The sequence below is a fragment of the Gopherus flavomarginatus genome, chromosome 1, assembly GCF_025201925.1.
Source record: "Gopherus flavomarginatus isolate rGopFla2 chromosome 1, rGopFla2.mat.asm, whole genome shotgun sequence".
Lineage (NCBI taxonomy): Eukaryota > Metazoa > Chordata > Testudines > Testudinidae > Gopherus > Gopherus flavomarginatus.
In genome coordinates this window covers 316,694,420-316,713,255 of record NC_066617.1, presented here as the reverse complement: position 1 = coordinate 316,713,255, position 18,836 = coordinate 316,694,420, and the positions used below count along the sequence as shown (strand labels likewise).

The window sequence follows — 18,836 nt, the reverse complement described above, 5'->3', positions numbered from 1 at the left end:
CACAAATATGTCAGCTTTCAGCAGTGTATTCAGACATTTTGATTAAAAGTTAGATAACTGGTATAAATATAGACAGATGTGCTGGTAAATGTCACATCCCATACCTTTTCCATTAACTTGCTGAGATCTTCAAAAGCCTAAAATGAAAATTTGACATTATAATATAGTCTGCCTTAAGAAATTAAATGATTTAATGAAGTAATTTTTCCAATGATCTTCCTAAACTCCAAGAATTCTGAACAATATTAGGGCACCTAATGCTTTAGACCAGGACATTATCATTTCAAACTGTTTAGAGTTATAAATTCATGCTTTGGTTTACAAACAGGCACTTTTCCTTCACAGAGAGCTTATAATCAAAATCAGACAAGACAAAGACAACAGAAAGTATACAGGAAAGTAAAACAATTCTATGGTTTCCTGCATGGAAGACACACACTAATTTCTACTTAATACTGATTTACAAAATGTAAATAACAGAGCTGGGAGATAAAGTATTGAGAGTTGAAATAAATTAAATTAATCAAGTTTACCCCTTCTTCCTAAAAACGTTAGGTGTATTTTTTTTATTCATACATATACGCATACACACACAAATAATCTTATTTTGGCCAGTAGAGAGCCTACAATACAACTGTGGAAATGCTCATAGTGACATCACAATTCTGCCTTTTATCAGTAGGCGTTGCTAAAATAGCAGGCAAGTTCACAGATTATTTTGAAATAACAAGGGAGACAGATTGTTAGGTTCATTTCACACCACTCTGAACTGAGAAGACATAAAGCTTTGAAAATTGTGGGGAAAATTTATGCATCTAAATACTTGATTCTCAGAAGCAATTAGGTACATAGATGTCTAACTGAGCTAAATTATGCTGACACAAAACAAGATCTCAATTAAGGCTTGTTTGAAATCAGGCTTATGAGATGGGTTATTAGATAAAAGGTACCTGTGAAAAAATCTGTACTTGCTAGATCTGATAAAAGCAGGGGGAAATTAAAATATTTCTATAGAGTATCAGATTTTTACTACAAAGAACTTTTATGGAACTTTTCCACAAAAACGTGTAAAAATTTGGATTTCCACCACAGGACAGTGATTTATTTCAGGATTTTTAAAATGCAAGTTACTTTAATAAAGATGTAAAGTTCTCAAATATAAAAATTGCTGTATGGAGCACATAACACTAGATAAGCCCTTCACTTTTTCATATTTTATTTCAACAATAAAAAACAAAAATACTCTCAGTGTGTTAACAAGTAAGCAGACTTACAATTACATAACAATGACCACCCAACAGCATAAAAATAATCATACACATGAAAAAAGTGAATTTAGCCTGCCAATATATCAATGCCACAGAAAGGCACTTTTACCCTCTCAGGGACATATCCTCAACCCTCCTTCAAAATCTCTCTAATAAATGGCTTTTGCAATGTGTCCAGGTGGTCATTAATTTAGATTATTTTGGACCAAGTGTGTGTGTGAATGCATGTGGGGAGCCCCAGAACCCTAGAACCATCACAGTTAGTTCCGTGAGGACAGTACTTCCCTTTTATAAAGAGGGCAGCCCAACTAGAACACCTCTACAGACCGCAAATGTAGCCAGTCTATGGTCTCAAGCTATCAACAATGTTATAGTCTAATCTGAAGGTAACAAGAGCATGGCAGAGTTCTGTGTGTAACTCAAAAGCTTGTCTTTTCCACTAACAGAAGTTGGTCCAATAAAAGATATTACCTCACCCAGCTTGTCTCTTGCTAGTCCACATGCAGCTTCCCCTACTCTGCAAACACCAGGGGCAGGGGGCTCAATCCTTGATCCGCCCAAGCCACCTCTTCCCCCCATATCCCCATTCTTAACCTGTCTCTTCTTCCCTCCCCCGCTTTACTCCGCATGCCATGTCCTCGCTACTCCCGCTCCATCCCCTGCCTTCTGCCCATGGAAATCAGCTGGTTTGTGGCATTTGGGAGGCAGGTGAGGGAGGGGGAGCCTGTGCACCGAGTCCTCGTGCCTCCCCCCTCCCTCTTGAATGCCGCAAGCCAGCTGATTGCTGCGGGCAGGAGGCGGCGGAAGGCACTGATCCACAGGGTCTGCTGGTGGACAGGAGGCACTGGGGGGAAGGGAGGGCGTAGGGAAGCTGATAGGGGGGCTGCCAGCTCTGGACAAAGCAGGCAGCCAAACGACGTTATAGCGAAGATTTGCACAACTTTAAATGGAGCATGTTCTGTAACTGAGAAGGGACATAAGATCAAAACAATGTTAAGAGAGATGTTAAGTGGAGAGAGTTACTGTAGTCAAATGACAATCACTCTCCAAATATCTTGGCAAAAATTTAATATGGAGTGTTAAAGAAATTATAATATATTTCCATAGAATAATGAATTACCATTGTCAGAGCACAGATATTTGTGATACAGTGTCTTTTCTTGTAAAAGTATTTGTTGACTTACTTGCTAATTTGCCAAATTCAGTACATTTGTAATGTCTCTCTCAGGCACTAGCATGAATTAAGAAGCTTTTACCACATTGAATTTTGATATCAACAAACAAAAAGTTTTTATATCCAGGCTTTTACTGGTTTAACCCCAATCTCAACAACATGCATGAAAACATTATCCATTAAAAAAAATCCTTGACTTAGCTAAATAAATAGCATGTTGTGTATAGTTCCTCCTCTGACCGATTCACTCAGGGCAGGCCTGGAAACAAAGGGGAATGTGCACACACCTAACAGGAACTTCCTCAGATAAACAAAAGGCTAAGAACTGGATTCTTATCAGCAGCGAACAGCAGATGCAGGAAACCTTTTCGTGGAACCCAGGGCACCACTTTTGAAATTAAGTCATTTATAACATTTAAAGCTGAGGGAAGGCAGGATTTCACAAATCACATTTTTCCTTTGTTCATATAACTCACACAAATGGATTTCTTTTACTCTCTGACAAAGTCAGTGAGGAAAAAATAACAAGACAATACCTTTTGAATTATATACATAAGTAACTTCATTCATTACCTTCTTCATAAATAAGCAGAAAAACAAAAAACCTTTAATGCTAGTAATAATTGAAAGATCACAGTAAAAGTGTTCACAAAACAGGCACAAATTTCCTGTAAACTGGATCTATGAGGTCTTTATTTTTATTTTGCAATGTTATGATACAAACAGTTGCCATATGAATGAATCTGCTATAGTTAATGAGGACTTCTTGATGGTTCAAATCCATCTCTATTACTGTGACAAAACCAGTATAATCTTCTCTTTATTTGTAATCTCGGGATTGTTTCATTAGATATAGTGTCTAAAGCAGTGTTTCTCAGCTACTGGTCTGTGGACCACTGCCAGTCTCTGAGATCTCCCTGACACAGCTGAGGAAGGCAGCAAGCCAGTCCCTGTATCAAAAAGGTTGAGAAACACTGGTCAAAAGGATTTAAGGAGAGGAAGAGAATGAGGTGGGGAGAGGAGAAATAAGCTTCTGTTGTACATGTAATATCTCAAATTCAACTATGGGACTGTTTGTGGGAGAAGCGGTTGTCTTCTCTTTGGCCAATATTTTTGCAGAAATTACTGTGACATCTGATTATTGAACACTTTGCCATACATAATTATAAACTCAAATTAAAATTTAAAAATATGAATTTCTGTTAATTATTACACAGTAAATGTATCTATTTACATATATATAACTCCTTTGAACAATACACCTGGTAAATGAATACCTAATCCTCAACTGATCCATAATTAGACCTGCTAAGACAACAGTCTTATTGGACTGGTCCCTCTCTGTAGAAGGCTCTTTGTTCTGCTTCCCCCGATGAAAGGCCATTGAACTTTGCTTTTCAATTGTATTGAAATCCATAAACACAGAAAGCATTTGGTGCCAATGAATGTCATTCTCAAAAGGGAGCATTTAAATGAAATATTCTTAAACATCTGGGATAAGCTAGTTAAACAGACATAACTGTAAGTTACACACGTGTAATTGGTTCCAAGTTTTAAAACTCTCTACAATGAAACAGTACACCGCTGCATCCAGAAGAAAGTCTGAGAGAATGCAGATGGCTGACCTTGAAACTTGAGCAGTATTTACCTCAGAAATGTTTTTGTCAGTCTCTTTTCTCTTCTCTTCTAATTTCCTCTCAATACCAACAATTCCTACGGCCCTTATTCTTCCTGCCTGCAAAAGAAAATAGTTTAAAGAAAAGAAAAGGAAGGAAATGTTAAGAGTTCTCTCACCTCCCTGGGAAAGAGTTTATATTTACAACAAAGGAAAATGTCCCACAAAGAACTAAGTAAAATGTAATGATTGTCAATGATCTATAATACAGCTAATTTCCTGAATAACATTCCTTAAATCAAGGTCATAGTTTATCTAGAACAACTTTTTACAAATAATAAAAACACACTGAATAGAGATTTGCTACAGAACGCTACATGACAAACATGCTGTTTAAACTGTTAATATAATGATATAGAACATAGCATCTCTTGTATGATACAGAGAGAGTAGAGATAAGCTGGGATGCTCAAACTGATGCTTTCCTAGTCTAACTGGAGCAAGCCTAGAGGTAGAGCATTTTCAGTAAGGATCCTGGACTTAGGAAGTTGTTCTCCCCATTTCTCCATCACAGTCTGAATAGGTTACCCTGAGGGGAGATTTAGAAGGGTACATTTAGAAAGTTGGACATTCATCCCATTTACTGATAGTGCCTCATACAGATAGCATGTGACACATACATACAACATATGGGGTGATATCCTTTTACTAAATTGGAGAGTCATATGAAATTTATCAGCCTCTTCCTGGCCTAGCCTCCAGGTCTCTAAGTCCACCCTCATTCTCCTTGTCCTCCCTATTGATTTTGACACCCAATAGTTCTTTCCTTAAAACCCTCCAAACCCTTGAGTTTCCATTCGCTCCTGGTTCTCTCACCATCTCTCTGCTCATTCTTTTAGATTCTCCAACTCTCTGTGTCTCAGAAGTCTCAGTCCTTGATTCCCTCCTTTTCTTGGTCTACACCTTTTCTTTGGGAAATCTCATCTACGCACGTGGTTTCAACTACCACCTTTACATATATATGCGCAAATCTACCTTTCCATTCCTGACCTATTTCCATCCAATCTGTATTTCAGCCAGTCTCAACATCTTCTTATAGATGTCTCATGGGCAACTTAAACTTAACATTGCCAAATTGAACTCTCTCCGTCTCCTCCTATTCTCTGTCACCATTGACAACAGCACCATCCTCCCTACTGTAACTCATTTATATGATAGCTGTACCCAAAATGTCACCAGCAGTTTCCAAATACAAGGATGATATTCCCAAAGAGTTTATAATTTCAAAATACAGAAACAGATGAAGGAAAGCAATTGAATAGGCACACATCTTGAAGATATTCCCAATAATCGAAACTGTCCATTTAAATCATAGCTACTCACACACATGATGCACACAGGCTTCAAGCAACTATATTAAAGCAATGTCAAGAGTCTAGAACCCACAAAACCAAGAAAGGGTAAAATTAAGGCTGAAACTCCATTCTTCATCTTCCTTGTGTGTCTCATATTGTAGAAGTCTCTACACAGAATGTGATTATTTTACATCATGAGCTTCAATACCTAAGCATAATTAAAAGACTACAAATGGCACATCAAACCAAACACCATATTCACTCATAAATTAGAATTTCCTCGCTTCTGTGCCATTCCAAGAATACCATTAACTCTATGTTGAATATAGTTAACTACATAATCTAAGGGGCAGGTTCCCAATTGTGCCGAAGCTCTTCTCAGATGCAGTGAGGATACCCAACTGCTCCGCCCCAGTATAAAGGAGAACTGCAAGAGAACAGCTCCAGTTTATGCCAGTGGAGAAGCAGCCATGGTGGAATTCCACTCTGCCATGCCCCCTGTCTGACCTCAGAATGCCAGAGGCGAGGGGGAGCTGATATAGGCAATGGCTATGTTGACAGCACAAAATGGACACAATAGACTGCAGATCTGAACCTAAGTCTAACATACAGAAGAGAGTATCAAGGATTTAGTAAGTACCTGTGAACCCCTGTTAATTTGAATGGTCTGAGAAACAGGCATGTTCTCCCATCTCCTCTGTGTCATTTCTTCTGACAACCGTCTATAGAACTGCATATATTTAAAAAAAAAGTCAACTTAAATTTTGTAGAATATTTTTGAGTATTTTTAACATCTCAGTGATTAACAAAACAAATTCCACTGAATATCAAATGCCATAATGTCACATTTATACTGGACTCTTAATTTTTTAGGATAAAAAAAAATGTTACAGACCATGCAATCATATACATTTCAATGGTAGCTGTAACAATTGTTAGTTAAACGGGCATGATTACTTATTTCCATTCTAAACACATTTCCAGACATTCATAACTTTCCGGAACTTTCACTTAATGAGGCTGAAATTTCCAGGCTCAGTATCTGTCCAACGGTGATTTTTTTAAAATAAAATTGAGCAATGCAGTTATGATAGATAATCTCATGATAACAGTTATTTACTGTTATCATGAGATTATGTTAATCCAGCCACGTGGATGAAATTGCACTGGAGTAATTCCAATCATTTAGTCTGGGTTAATGCTAGCTGCTTGTGATGGTTTATTAACTGACAACAGGGCCTCCTACGCACACAGGTCCACAGCAAATACTGTAAGATTAATAGTATCACTAATACTGGGAGAGCAGAAATATTTGTGACAAAACATCCCACCTATATGGTTGCACTGTATGTACACATACCTCAATCTGACCATGTTCTTTGAAAGAAAGTTTGATGTAGGAATATTTGCTGCTCTGGAACGGGCCAGGCTCTTTGTTTGAAGGAGCTGGATGAAGATGAACCACTATTTTGGCACTAAGGAAAGGTGTAGGGAGAGAGCAAGGAGGCAAAAAAAATATATCCCTTATTTATAAAATAATATTTCTTAATTGTGCAAGTCAGGTTTAAAAGCTTAACCTAGTTCTATATTACCTAAGCCCCCAAAAAACTGATCGTTATTTTACATTCAGACCATTTCAGATAATCCTTCAGGACTTTCATAAAAGTCAAGTACATTAAATAATATTAATAATAGAATAATAGAATATAAAAAAGAATATTTTATCTCTATACTAGAATGTCCATATTAAAAATACTATAACTCCTAAAAAAATGTAAAACCTCAATAAAAATAAAACACATGTACAATCAACTCTCAGAAAGGTGATCTAGCATAAATATTAGAAGTTCAAACAAAGATTTCTGAAAAAGAAATGGAACTACAAACTGTCAAGTGGTACCTTTGATTAAGGCTTCCAACCTACAACATAACCCCCAAAGGCTTTACAGTGATTCATAGCTGCTGCCAAAACACACTACCTTTATCATGGAAATAAAAAGGTCTCGATATTACGTTTAACCTATCTCACCATGTGTGCCAGCAGAAGAATTTGCATATGAATTCATCCAAAACCAACATCCTAGGCTAACAGATGCATGAAAGCAACATGGTCTAGAATGACGCCCAAAAGCAAAACAACTCATGAACGAGCACTGTTTCAGCAAATATAATAGCCCCCATTTCACTTCATCACAATAATTCTATTATTCTTGTCCATCTTTAATAATATACACCTCTACCCCAATATAACACGACCCGATAGGACGCGGGTTTGCATACAACACAGTAAAGTTCTGACATGCTGCTCTGAGCAGCGTGTTAAGGATGCCGGGCCAGGCTGGGGCTGCGGGGTTTGACAAGGGGCAGAGGGTCTCGGGGATGGTCTGGGGAGCAGGAGCTGTGGGAGGGCACTTTTGGGGGCCCCGCAGTCCCAGAGTGGCCTGAGGGATTAGCAGAGGGCCAAGAGCAGCCCCTTCTGCTCCCCTCGCCCTGGCCCCAGCTGTGTCGCTTGAGGGAGGGAGCTTGGAGGAAGGGATTCCCCCAGTACTCACCAGCAGTGGCGGAAGCGGAGCAGCCCGGCCCCAGCTTGCTCCACTTCGCCAGCTCCCAGACACAGCGCTCCGCTTCCCGCCGCTGGTGAGGCAGAGGGCGTCCTTTCCCCAACTTCCCCGCACTCACCAACGGCGGGAAGCGGAGCAGCCCAGACCCAGCCAGCTCCACTCCGCCAGCTCCCAGCAGTGGTACTCTGCTTCCCGCCACAGGTGAGTGCAGGACCTTTCCCCAGCCACCCCCCAGTGACACGGCTGGGGCCGGGGCAAGGAAAGCGGAGCGGGCTGGGGCTGCATTGCTCCGCTTCCCACTGCTAGCGAGTGCGGGGGGGAATCCTTTCCCCAACCTCTCCGCACTCACCGACGGCAGGAAGCGGAGCGCCGTGGCTGGGAGCTGGCAGGGTGGAGCAGACTGGGGCTGGGATGCTCTGCTTCCCACCACTGCCGGTGAGTGCCTGTCAGGGGGCGGGGGAGTTGGATAGGGGTCAGAGCAGTCAGGGGCAGGGGGGTTGAGTAGGGGGTGGGATCCTGGGGGTCTCTCAAGGCGGCGGTCTGGGAACAAGGAACGGGGGGGGGGGAAAGCAAGTTTGATATAATGCGGTCTCACCTATAAAGTGGTGAGATTTTTTGTCTCCCGAGGACTGCGTTATATCGGGGTAGAGGGGTATCTATTTTGTCAATACTCTGATTTAGTCAAATCCTCTAGCACAAGATCTCGCCAGCCCCAATGTATGGTTCTACCAACTGGGATAATATCTCCCTGCAGGCTGAAGCAATTTGATCTGCTTACAACATCCATGTCACAGGCATAAGCAGATGTAGACCAGACACACTTCTTCATAAATGCTTTATTTTTCCTTCGGTGTTAACTTCTCTCTTGTTGCATACATATCACACTGCTCTAATTATCTGACAAAAGAGAGGGCCCCAGTTATTGGTCTCTCCTTCAGAATCAGTTAGATGGTGGTGTAAGTTACACCTGCTGAGAACTGAGCAGAATGCCTCTCTGCTGGGTTCCTACCCCCAACCAGCCTTGCAGAGCAAGAGACCTGGTCTGAGACCTAAATTTGTACACAGCCTATCACCACGGCACTGCTGATTAAGTGAGATAAAACCAATTATTCATTGCTACAAAGCAGAAGACTGAATCACAAACTTAATCAGTGATTACAGAGCAATTATTTAGCAAATCAAGTAACACATATACAATTTTTCATATTTGATCCTTGTATCTTATTGTAAGAGAGGAAGAATGGTTTCATGGATTGTGAATCAGGACATCTATGTTACATTCCTGGGCTCTACCACAGACTTCTTGTGTGATCTTGAGTATGGCACATAACCTATGTGCCTAAGCTTCCAAAGTGAAAGAGACACACACCTTACCTTTTTCCTATCCCAGCTGCTTGCTCTTCAATGAAGACAATCTGAGAAAGAGGGATAGCAATGCAGCATTCCTAGAATAAGCAACACAAAGTAACTAGAAATCAAAAGCTATTTTCTTGAATGGTTTGTAGAAAACACATTTTTGTCCTCTTTTAATAAATAACAAAAGTCAACAGCACCAATATTTGTAGGAGGTTCCCCCAAAAGCCATTTCATATAGAAGATGATGCTGGTTGCAATAGAAAATTAGCCTTACACTATTATTTAAAAAATGTAAACTGAAAACTAAAAAGTGAACATGAAGTTATAATTGTTAGATAATCAGACAAGGAAGGGACTTAGGACTGACACAATGTCCTTAACTCAGCCACTGGGTTTCTAGGCATTTTAGGTGGTATACAAATTTATTATTATTTGTAGAGTGGTCAGAAAGAATTAGATGCTTCACACAGAGGTAAGCCAAGGACCCAGCTACAAAGATCTTATACACTGACATCATGCACGCAAAGACAATGACAAAAGGCAACCATTGCTTCTTGTATATATTCCATTTTTTAACTTCCTAAATCCAAAAACAGTTGAACTGACTAGAAGTATAAAGGTACCCTTGCAGGTTACACCCCACTGATAAGATGTTCTGATAAAGAAGCAAAAGGAGGCGATTGACAGACAGACATCTGGCTTAAGCGTACAGTGGGAGTCTGAGATCACAGAACTTATCTGTATTTATTTTCTAATGGCCAACATTCTCATTAACACCAGCTTAGAACAACACAGTTATGCACCAAACTAGGAAGAATTCAGTATTTATTTTGGAAATCACAGCATTTGCCTGTACCGACCAAATACAGATGGTACGTGACCATATAGCATCTATAAAATGCTGCTGCTGTTTGTCAGAGTTTTGTTTTCACAGAAGATGCAATATCTAAAAATAATGATCAGTGGGATATTACTAAAGTAGCCTGACATTTCCCATTATGAGACCCTGTTTTCTGCTTATAACTTTGCCAAACTTTAACCATTTGGCTGAAATGTTCTGTGCTGTCTCCCTCAGGTTGAATTACTTAGGAAAATTTCAGCCAGTTTGGATGTTTCTTAGAACAAGGTTATGGAAAAAATATATTGTTTTGCCCAGATTAAAAAATTCTGGAACCTTTTCTTTAAACAGCTCTAGGAGCCCTATCTTGTGGGGCAGGGACTTGAAATCTGAGTCAGAAATATGCTGTTTGCCATCCTTGTGAAAATCCAGCCACACTCAGTTAAGTTACAAGCTTTTGAAGAATCGCAGTTTGCAGATGCTTAGCAGAGACTGTGGAAAAAATAGAATGTCATCATGTATTTAAAGACTATCATAATACATACCCACAAGGGGGTCAAATTAATATTGCACAGGCAACCTTAATTCTGGCTTTCCTAACCGAGTGCTTGACTTTGTAACCTTAATAATGTTCTTTTGACATAGTTATTTTTGTGGATAATACTTGTATAAATTTTACAAGTAACATTACTTTGATACCACGTGAAAAAGAAACAACAGAGACAGGGCATGAACAGAATTCAGGACTTCATCAGAGCTGTTTAACTTCCATTTCTGTCAGCATTTTGACTAGTTTTAGGGAGTTTTGTTGCTCTATCCCTCATTGTTCTGATGTTTTTTAAGGTGAGAAAAAGGAAATGGGAAAGGAATTTATGGCATAAGACCCCCTTCTCAGTAGTACCCTGCTCTTGGGGAATTTCAAGGCTGTGACCCAAAGCCTTGCAAACTTGTATGGTTTACAACAGAATTCTAGTCACAACACCAAAACAAGTTTTTGGTTTTTTTTTGTTTTTTTTTTTGTGGCCTCAGAACTTCTTGTTATCCTGTCTTCTAGGGCTTTGTTAAAGAAGATACTTCCAGTGACAATGGGTTTTTGGGACAGGGATTTCCATCATGATACTTCTGTTTGATTTTGATCTTTAGGAGTTGTGGATTTTTAGTTACTTGAACAATTGGGGATCAGTCTCAAGGATAACAGTTTCTAGTACACAGCCTTAGATTCTCTCTTGCTCTGTATGCTGGGCAAGAGAATAAATCTTAATACTCATCCTGGCCCTTTTTCAGCCATGTGTGTTGATAGTAGAAAAGCAGAATGTGCTTGAACAATAAGAGAATAGCAGTAGGTATATACTACCTGACCAGAATGGTGATTGTGAAATGCTCCGGGAGAAAACACAATAATAATGAGAGATTTCAACTATCCCCATACTGACTGGGTGGGTATATGGCACCTCAGAAAATGATACAGATATAAAATTTCTAAAAACATTAAATGACTGCATCTTGGAGTAGCTTGTCCTGAAACCCAGAAACAGAAGAAGAAATTCTTGATTTAGTCCTAAGTTGGAATGCAGGATTTGGTCCAAGAGGTGAAGACAGTTGAATCACTCAGTAATAGCAACCATAATATAATTGAATTTAACATTCTTGTAGGGCAAAAAATGCCAAAGAAACCCAACTGCTAAAAGAGGAACTACATAAAAATGAGGAAGCTAGTCAAACAGAAATGAAAAGGAACAGTCACAAGAGGGAAATGCCTGCAACCAGCATGGAGACTATTAAAAACCCCATAATAGAGGCTCAAACTAAATGTACACAGCAAATCAATAAAACAGGAAGAGGACCAAAAAATGCCACCATGGCTAAACATCAGAGTAAAAAAACTGGAAGTCCTTTAACAACTGGAAGTCATATGCTAATGAGGAGAATAGAAAGGAGCATAAACTATGGCAACTCAAGCGTAAAAGTATAATAAAACAGGCCAAGAAAGAATTTGAAGAACAACTAGCTAAGAACACAAAATTAGCAACAAAAATGTTTTAAAGTATATCAGAAGCTGGAAGCCTGTCAAATAATCAGTGAGGCCACTGGATGGTTAAGGTACTAAAGGAGCACTCAAGGAAGCCAAGTCCATTGTGGAGAAGCTAAATTAATTCTTTGCATCGGTCTTCACTGCAGAAAATATGAGGGAGCTCCCCACACCTGAGCCATTCTTTCTAGATGACTAATCTGAGGAACTGTTCCAGACTGGGGTGTCAATAGATGAGGTTTTGAAACATATTGATATTACTGTTTAATCTGGGTCACCAGGACCAGATAGTATTCACCCAAGCGGTCTAAGAAATTCAAATAAAAATTGAAGAAGAACTACGAATTGTGGTGTGTAACCTATTGTTTAAATCAGCCTCTGTACCAGATGACTAGAGGGTAGCTAATGTAACACTGATTTTTGAAAAGGCACCAGAGGTGCTCTTGACAATTACAGGCTGTCAAACTTAACTTGAGTACCAGGCAAATTGGTTGAAACCACAGTAAAGAACTAAATTATCATACACATAGATAAAACACACTATGTTGGAAGAGTCAATACGGCTTTTGCAAAGGGAAATCATGCCTCACCAACCTATTAGAATTCTCTGAGGACATCAACAAGCATGCGGACAAAGGTGATCCAGTCGTATAGTGTATCTGAACTTTCAGGAAGTCTTTGACAAGGTCTCTTACCAAAGGCTCTTAAGCAAAGTAAGGGAGTCACGGGCTAAGAGGGAAGGGCCTCTCATGGATCAATAACTCGTTAAAAAAAACAAACAAAGCTCATGCATAAATGATCAGTTTTCATAATGGAGAGAGGTAAATAGTGGGGTCCTTCAGTATCTGTACTGGGACCTGTGCTATTTTACATATTCACAAGTGATCTGGAAAAGATAACAAAATTTTCAGACAATACAAAATTACTGAAGATAGTTAAGACCAAACCTGACTTCAAAGAGTTACAAAAGGATCTCACTAAACCGGGTGACAAAATGGCAGAGGATATTCAATGTTGATAAGTGCCAAGTAATGCATGTTAGAAAAAATAAACCCAGCTATACATACTAAATGATAGGGTCTAAATTAGCTGTTACCGGTCAAGAAAGAGTTCTTAAGAGTCATCATGGACAGTTCCCTGGAAACATCTGCTCAATGTGCAGCAACAGTCCAAAAAAATCCTAACAGAATGTTGGGAACTATTAGGAAAGGGATAGATAAGACACAAATGATCATAATAGCACAATATAAATCTATGCTATGCCCATACCTTTAGTACTGCGTGCAGTTTTTGTTACCTCATCTCAAAATAGATATATTAGAGTTGGGAAAGATGCAGAAAAGGGCAACAAAAATGATTAAGGGTAAGGAACAGCTTCCATATCAGGAGAGATTAAAAAGACTCAGACCATTCATCTTTAAAAAAGACATAATTAAGGGGATATGATAGAGGTCTATAAAATCATGAATGGTATGGAGAAAGAGCATAAAGAAGTGTTATTTACCCCCTCACATAACAAAAGAACCAGGTGTCACCCAATGAAATTAACAGGCAACAGGTTTAAAACAAACATAAGGAAGTACTTGTTCACACAAGGCACAGTTAACCTGTGGAATGCCATGGGATCTTGTGAAGATCAAAAGTATAACTATGTTCAAAAAAGTATTCAATAAGTTCATGGAGGATAAGTCCATCAGTAGTTATTAGCCATGATGGTCAGGGACACAACCCTATGCTCCAGGTGTCCCTAAACTTCTTACTGCCAGAAGCTGAGATTGGACGACTCGAAATTGCCCTATTCTGTTCATTCCATTTTTGAAGCATTTGGCACTGGCCACTGCTAAAGACAGGATACTGGGATAGGTGGACCATTGGTCTGACCCAGTATGGGTGTTCTTATATAGGTTCTTTTTTGTCTTTTCTATGTTGTTTTTTCGGTCAGTGTGAATGGTTGGGAGAAGAGGGAAAAAGAAATGAGTTACTAAGTGGGCTATGAACACGTTGGTAAATTATCTTAAAATTTCCAACCCCTGTTGATCATACAGTGCAGTCGTATCATACATGCATTTAACTTATAAAAGTTCAATGATATGCGCTCAGCAAAAAAAAAGAAAAATAATTTAAATACAGTAGTGTGGGCGATTCCGCCCACCATTCCACTCAGTGAACGTATGCCCCAGAGTGAGCGTGAGATGGGAGACTGAATCTGCTGTTCCCTCAGTCAGTCTCAGTTCCTGTTCTCATAGTGTGAGCATCTCACCGCGCTGAGTGTGATTCTAGTGTTTAAAGATACGTATTTTTCATACAACATGGCCCCTAAACGCAACCCAACTTCTTCATCTGGTGCTCAACCAAAGAAACAGCAATCTGTTCCAATGCTGGAGGAAAAACTGGCTGTGTCTCCAACATGGCGCGTAAATATGGCCGCAATGTATCTAGCATCTGTGCCATCAAGATTCAAGAGAGAGAAATTCATCAAGCCGTGGCATCAAGTGCTCCAATAACTGCTAAGGTGACGAGCAAGGTGCGTGATAAGACTTTAGTGAAGACTGAAAAGGCATTAAACTTATGGCTGGAAGACATGAACTGTAAACGTGTGTCTACCAATGGCAACACATTGTGAGAAAAAGCTCTTAAGCTCTACGTGCTGTTCAAACCTCCTGCTGAAGAGGGACAGCCTTCTGATGAGAAGGAATTCAAAAGCCAGCTAAGGCTGGCTTAACAGTTTTAGGAACCGCTTCATCCTCAAAAACGTGCAGACTACTGGTGAAGCTGCATCTGCCAATGAAGAGGCACTAAAAGCCTACACCGAACAATTAAAGAAAATCATAGAAGAAAAGGCTATCTTCTGGAACAAGTTTTTAATGCTGACAAGACTAGTCTCTTCTGGAAAAAAAAAGCCCAACCGCACTTACACTTCGAAATCAGAAAGACAAGCCCCTGGCTTCAAAGCAGCTAAAGGCCGTGTGACTGTGTTGTTTCGTGGCAATGCGGCTGGGCATTTAATAAAGCCGGGCTTGCTCTACAGGGCTGCAAGTCCCTGTGCCCTAAAAGGCAAGAACAAAAATCTCCTGCCTGTGTCCTGGCAATCAAATAAAAAGGCTTGGGTGACAGCAGCATTATTTCTGGATTGGTTCCACAAGTGTTTCATTCCGGAGATCAGGCGATACCTTGAAGAAAAAGGATTTGACCTTAAAGCATTGCTGATCATAGACAATGCTCCTTGCCACCCTGAGGCGCTCTGGTTTGTGCATAACAACACTGAAGTTGTCTTTCTCCCCCTAGTACCATCTCCATCCTCCAACCTCTTGACCAAGGCGTAATTCGCTGTTTCAAAGCCACATACATGAGGCTTACATTCTCACGGATACATAGCACTATGGATGTTGATCCCAATATTAATGTGATAGAGTGTTGGAAGTCCTTTAACATTGCCAATTGCATCACTTATATTGAACAGGCAATGGATGCAATCAAGGCTGAAACAGTCAATGCATGTTGGCGAAACCTATGGAAAGAATGTGTGAATGATTTTAAGGGTTTCCCAACCATTGACAAAGAAGTGAAACGCATTGTGCAGGTGGCTAGGCAAGTGGGCGGTGATGGCTTCATCGACATCCTTGAGGAAGAAAATGAAGAATTAATTGAGGGCCATAGAGAAAAAATGACTAACAAAGAGTTAGAGGAACTGATAAAATCATCTACAGAAGACGAAGATGACGACGACAAACAGGAAGAGCCAGCACGTTGGAATCTTCATAAATTTGCTGAAGTGTTCCAATCAGCGAAACACAAGAATGATTTAATTTCTGAATACGACTCCTCTATGGAACAAAGCCTCAAAATCACACATAGTATTATGAACAATTTGAGACATATCAAGAAACATTTGAGCAGCTCAAGAGACAACAGCAGCAGTTGCCAATCACCATGTTTTTCAAGAAAAAACAACCAGCAGCAGATGAGCCTACGCAATCAACTTCTCGAGCTGAACCAAAGCCAACCACTTGGTCTACAACTCACTCTCCATCACCCAAGCTCTCCGTCACCTCCATCTCCTGGATCAACGTCAAGCCCTGACGACCCCCTCCCAATTGTGTTGTCAGGGGAAACGGAAGACTTGTCATCGGAGTCTGTATTGTCATAGTCATTGTATCGCCATTATCATCGTCGTCGTAGACTAGCAAGAATATCCAGGATGAATGGTGAGTGGTTAGGTGTACTGTTTTCCTTTTTTATTCTTTCATTCCTTCATCTCTCTCTCTTTTATGTAATTAAAAATACTATAAAATTATATTTTGCATATGTACTCTTTATTATATGCTGTACATTACTGTATACATTTATACATATTACTGTACAGGGTTGTATACACAAAACCATGTACAGTATACTGTACTTTATGGGCCATTTAAGGGATTTTCAAGGGTAATTTTGACTATACGCAATTTTCGCCAGACGCGCTGACTTTAGAACCTAACCCTCATGTAAGATGCAATTCCCCTGTACTATATTGCCTCTCTATGTTGTGAGCATAAGGCACTTACACAGGGAGGAAAAAAGTTTAGTCTCAGAAAAATTAGTTCTTTCTTGCACAGTTGCATCACTAAAAGTTACCTATGGTTTATTATGGAATTTATAGACAACCCATGTACAAGAACAGATGGGGTACTTACATGATTTTTCAGATCTCTCCACATCAGTCGGTGTGTGCTAAGTAGCAATACCCCAGTATCAAACTTTACCTAGACCAGAAAACACAGATACTAAATTAACAACAAATTTAACAAACAAGCTGGGTAAACATTGATTTTTGAAGCATTCTACGTTGTCATAATATATCACCCTGATTAATCAAATATTTTGAGAACACCCTGTTTTTGCTGGTAGCACAGCGAGCCAAGTTGATGAAGCAACAAAAAGAATTATTACAAAAAGATAATATTGATATGGACAAACTTCCTTTTCAGCTGTTTGAACTTTCCCCCAGGAAACCGGGCAGGATCCTCCCTTCCCTGTGGTACCAACGCCCTAGAATATCATGACGTTCCTAACAAGCTTATTGAAGTTTTTAGATTTTGTTGCCCCGCTGGGAGTGCAGACATGCAGCATGCGACCGAGGACTAGCGCGGGGTCCCTTCCTGCCCTACAGTTCTGTGATTAGGGAAAGGAGTCAAAACCTAAAGCAGCACGTTGGGTGTCCAGTCCGAACCCTTCCCTGACCCACCAGGTGGTTGCACTTCTTCTAGGCGCTTTACAGGCTAAAGGAAGAGGGTGTTTGTTCCTGGTCCAGTGCAAAGCAACCCTCGCGTCGCACCCCCCGGCAGGGCCCAGCTTCCTGCCTGTAAACGCGGGGCAGGTACCGCCAGCTCCATCCACCGGACACCGAGCCGGTTACCGCCGCTGGGGCTGGAAGCGGGGCCGGCGCTGACAGCCCGGCCGGCAGCGAGAGGAGCGGCCAGGGCTGGCTCAGGGCTACGGCGCACTCGGCCCACCCCAGAGGCCCTGCGCAGCCAGACCGGCGGGGGGCTCCTAGGCGGGGTACTGGTGGGGATCGCTGGGCCGGGGGGGTGTCAGGGTCCGGCCGCCGCCGCTAGGCCCGAGCCGGGCGCTGCCTTTACCTTCTCCTCCCCGTCGTAGAGCCGCACCCCGCGCTGCTGGATCACCAGCGTCTCGTTCATCTCCAGCAGGCCGCTGGCCCACGCGAACCGGTCCATGGCGGCGCCTCAGAGCGGCCGGGGACCCCCCGCCACCACCAGGCCACGGCCGCCGCCTCCAGTCCGGCTGCAGCTTCCTGCGGAGCCCTGACCCAGCGCGCTGCGCCCTCTGCTGGCCGCCGCCGCCATCCGCCCCGCCAGGACTCGGCGTGTGGGGCCCCAAATCACCCAGCCCCCCCGCGGCCCAGAGCGGGCGTGTCTGCCAGAGCCGCCCCCGAGAGCGCCGGGCAGCGAGGAGACTGCGGGAGAGATGGGCCCGGGAGCCAAGCCAGGCCCCGCAGCTGGACGGGCACGTCCCTAATGCGGGGAGGGGGAGGGGTCTGAGTCCCCTCAACACACTCTTGAGAGAGGCTGGGTGCTACAATGCCTCTCTGGGTCTGAATGTGCCCCCATTCCAGCACTTGGGATCCAGGGTCCTGGCTCAATTTCTAGTCCAAGAGCGCTAGATATTAATTAGAGATTGGGCCAAACCAGCCCCCTGGAGCCAGAATCTGATATTCTAAAGAAGTTCAGACCCAGATCCAAATTATTCAGCTGGGCATATTCTCCATCACACTCCCTCAACTGTGTAGAAATCAACATACAACTCCAAACTTAGCAGCTGGTGAATGGAATGGACCAACCATTGAAGCAGCTGCTGGACACCCTAAACTCTGGGGAAGATCAAACCTAGGTCCAGGTCTATTTTATAAGAAAATGATATGTATGGGTAGTAATATGAATAACATATAAGATATTAAATAACACCAGCAGATCACAGTGAGTAGTAGGGCATAGGTGTGGAGCATAAAAGGGTGTTTTTTTTCACAAACAACTGTTCATATTGCCCATTTCATCTTCAAGGCATTTTACAATAAATAAATATGATCCAACTGTGACATTGTGATCTGTATATGCAGACTACTGTGCCTATACAGATCTGT

The 18,836-nt window shown here is 41.4% G+C and overlaps 1 protein-coding gene across 2 annotated transcripts in view; it reads right to left on the bottom strand.

Moving 5' to 3' along the window:
• Positions 1-18,013, bottom strand: part of VPS36 (vacuolar protein sorting 36 homolog) — a 29,515-nt gene extending 11,502 nt beyond the window's left edge. The window contains exons 1-7 of one of the 2 annotated variants that reach the window (XM_050950275.1): positions 17,818-18,013; positions 16,873-16,941; positions 9,348-9,418; positions 6,773-6,887; positions 6,053-6,142; positions 4,091-4,177; positions 105-137 (exon numbers count right to left, since the gene is read on the bottom strand). In XM_050950275.1, coding sequence (XP_050806232.1) covers positions 105-137; positions 4,091-4,177; positions 6,053-6,142; positions 6,773-6,887; positions 9,348-9,418; positions 16,873-16,941; positions 17,818-17,913 — 561 coding nt within the window. In that variant the 5' untranslated portion in view covers positions 17,914-18,013. The remainder of the gene's footprint in view (positions 1-104; positions 138-4,090; positions 4,178-6,052; positions 6,143-6,772; positions 6,888-9,347; positions 9,419-16,872; positions 16,942-17,817) is intronic. The other variant, XM_050950271.1, reaches the window with a different exon arrangement.
• Positions 18,014-18,836: the final 823 nt, after the last annotated feature.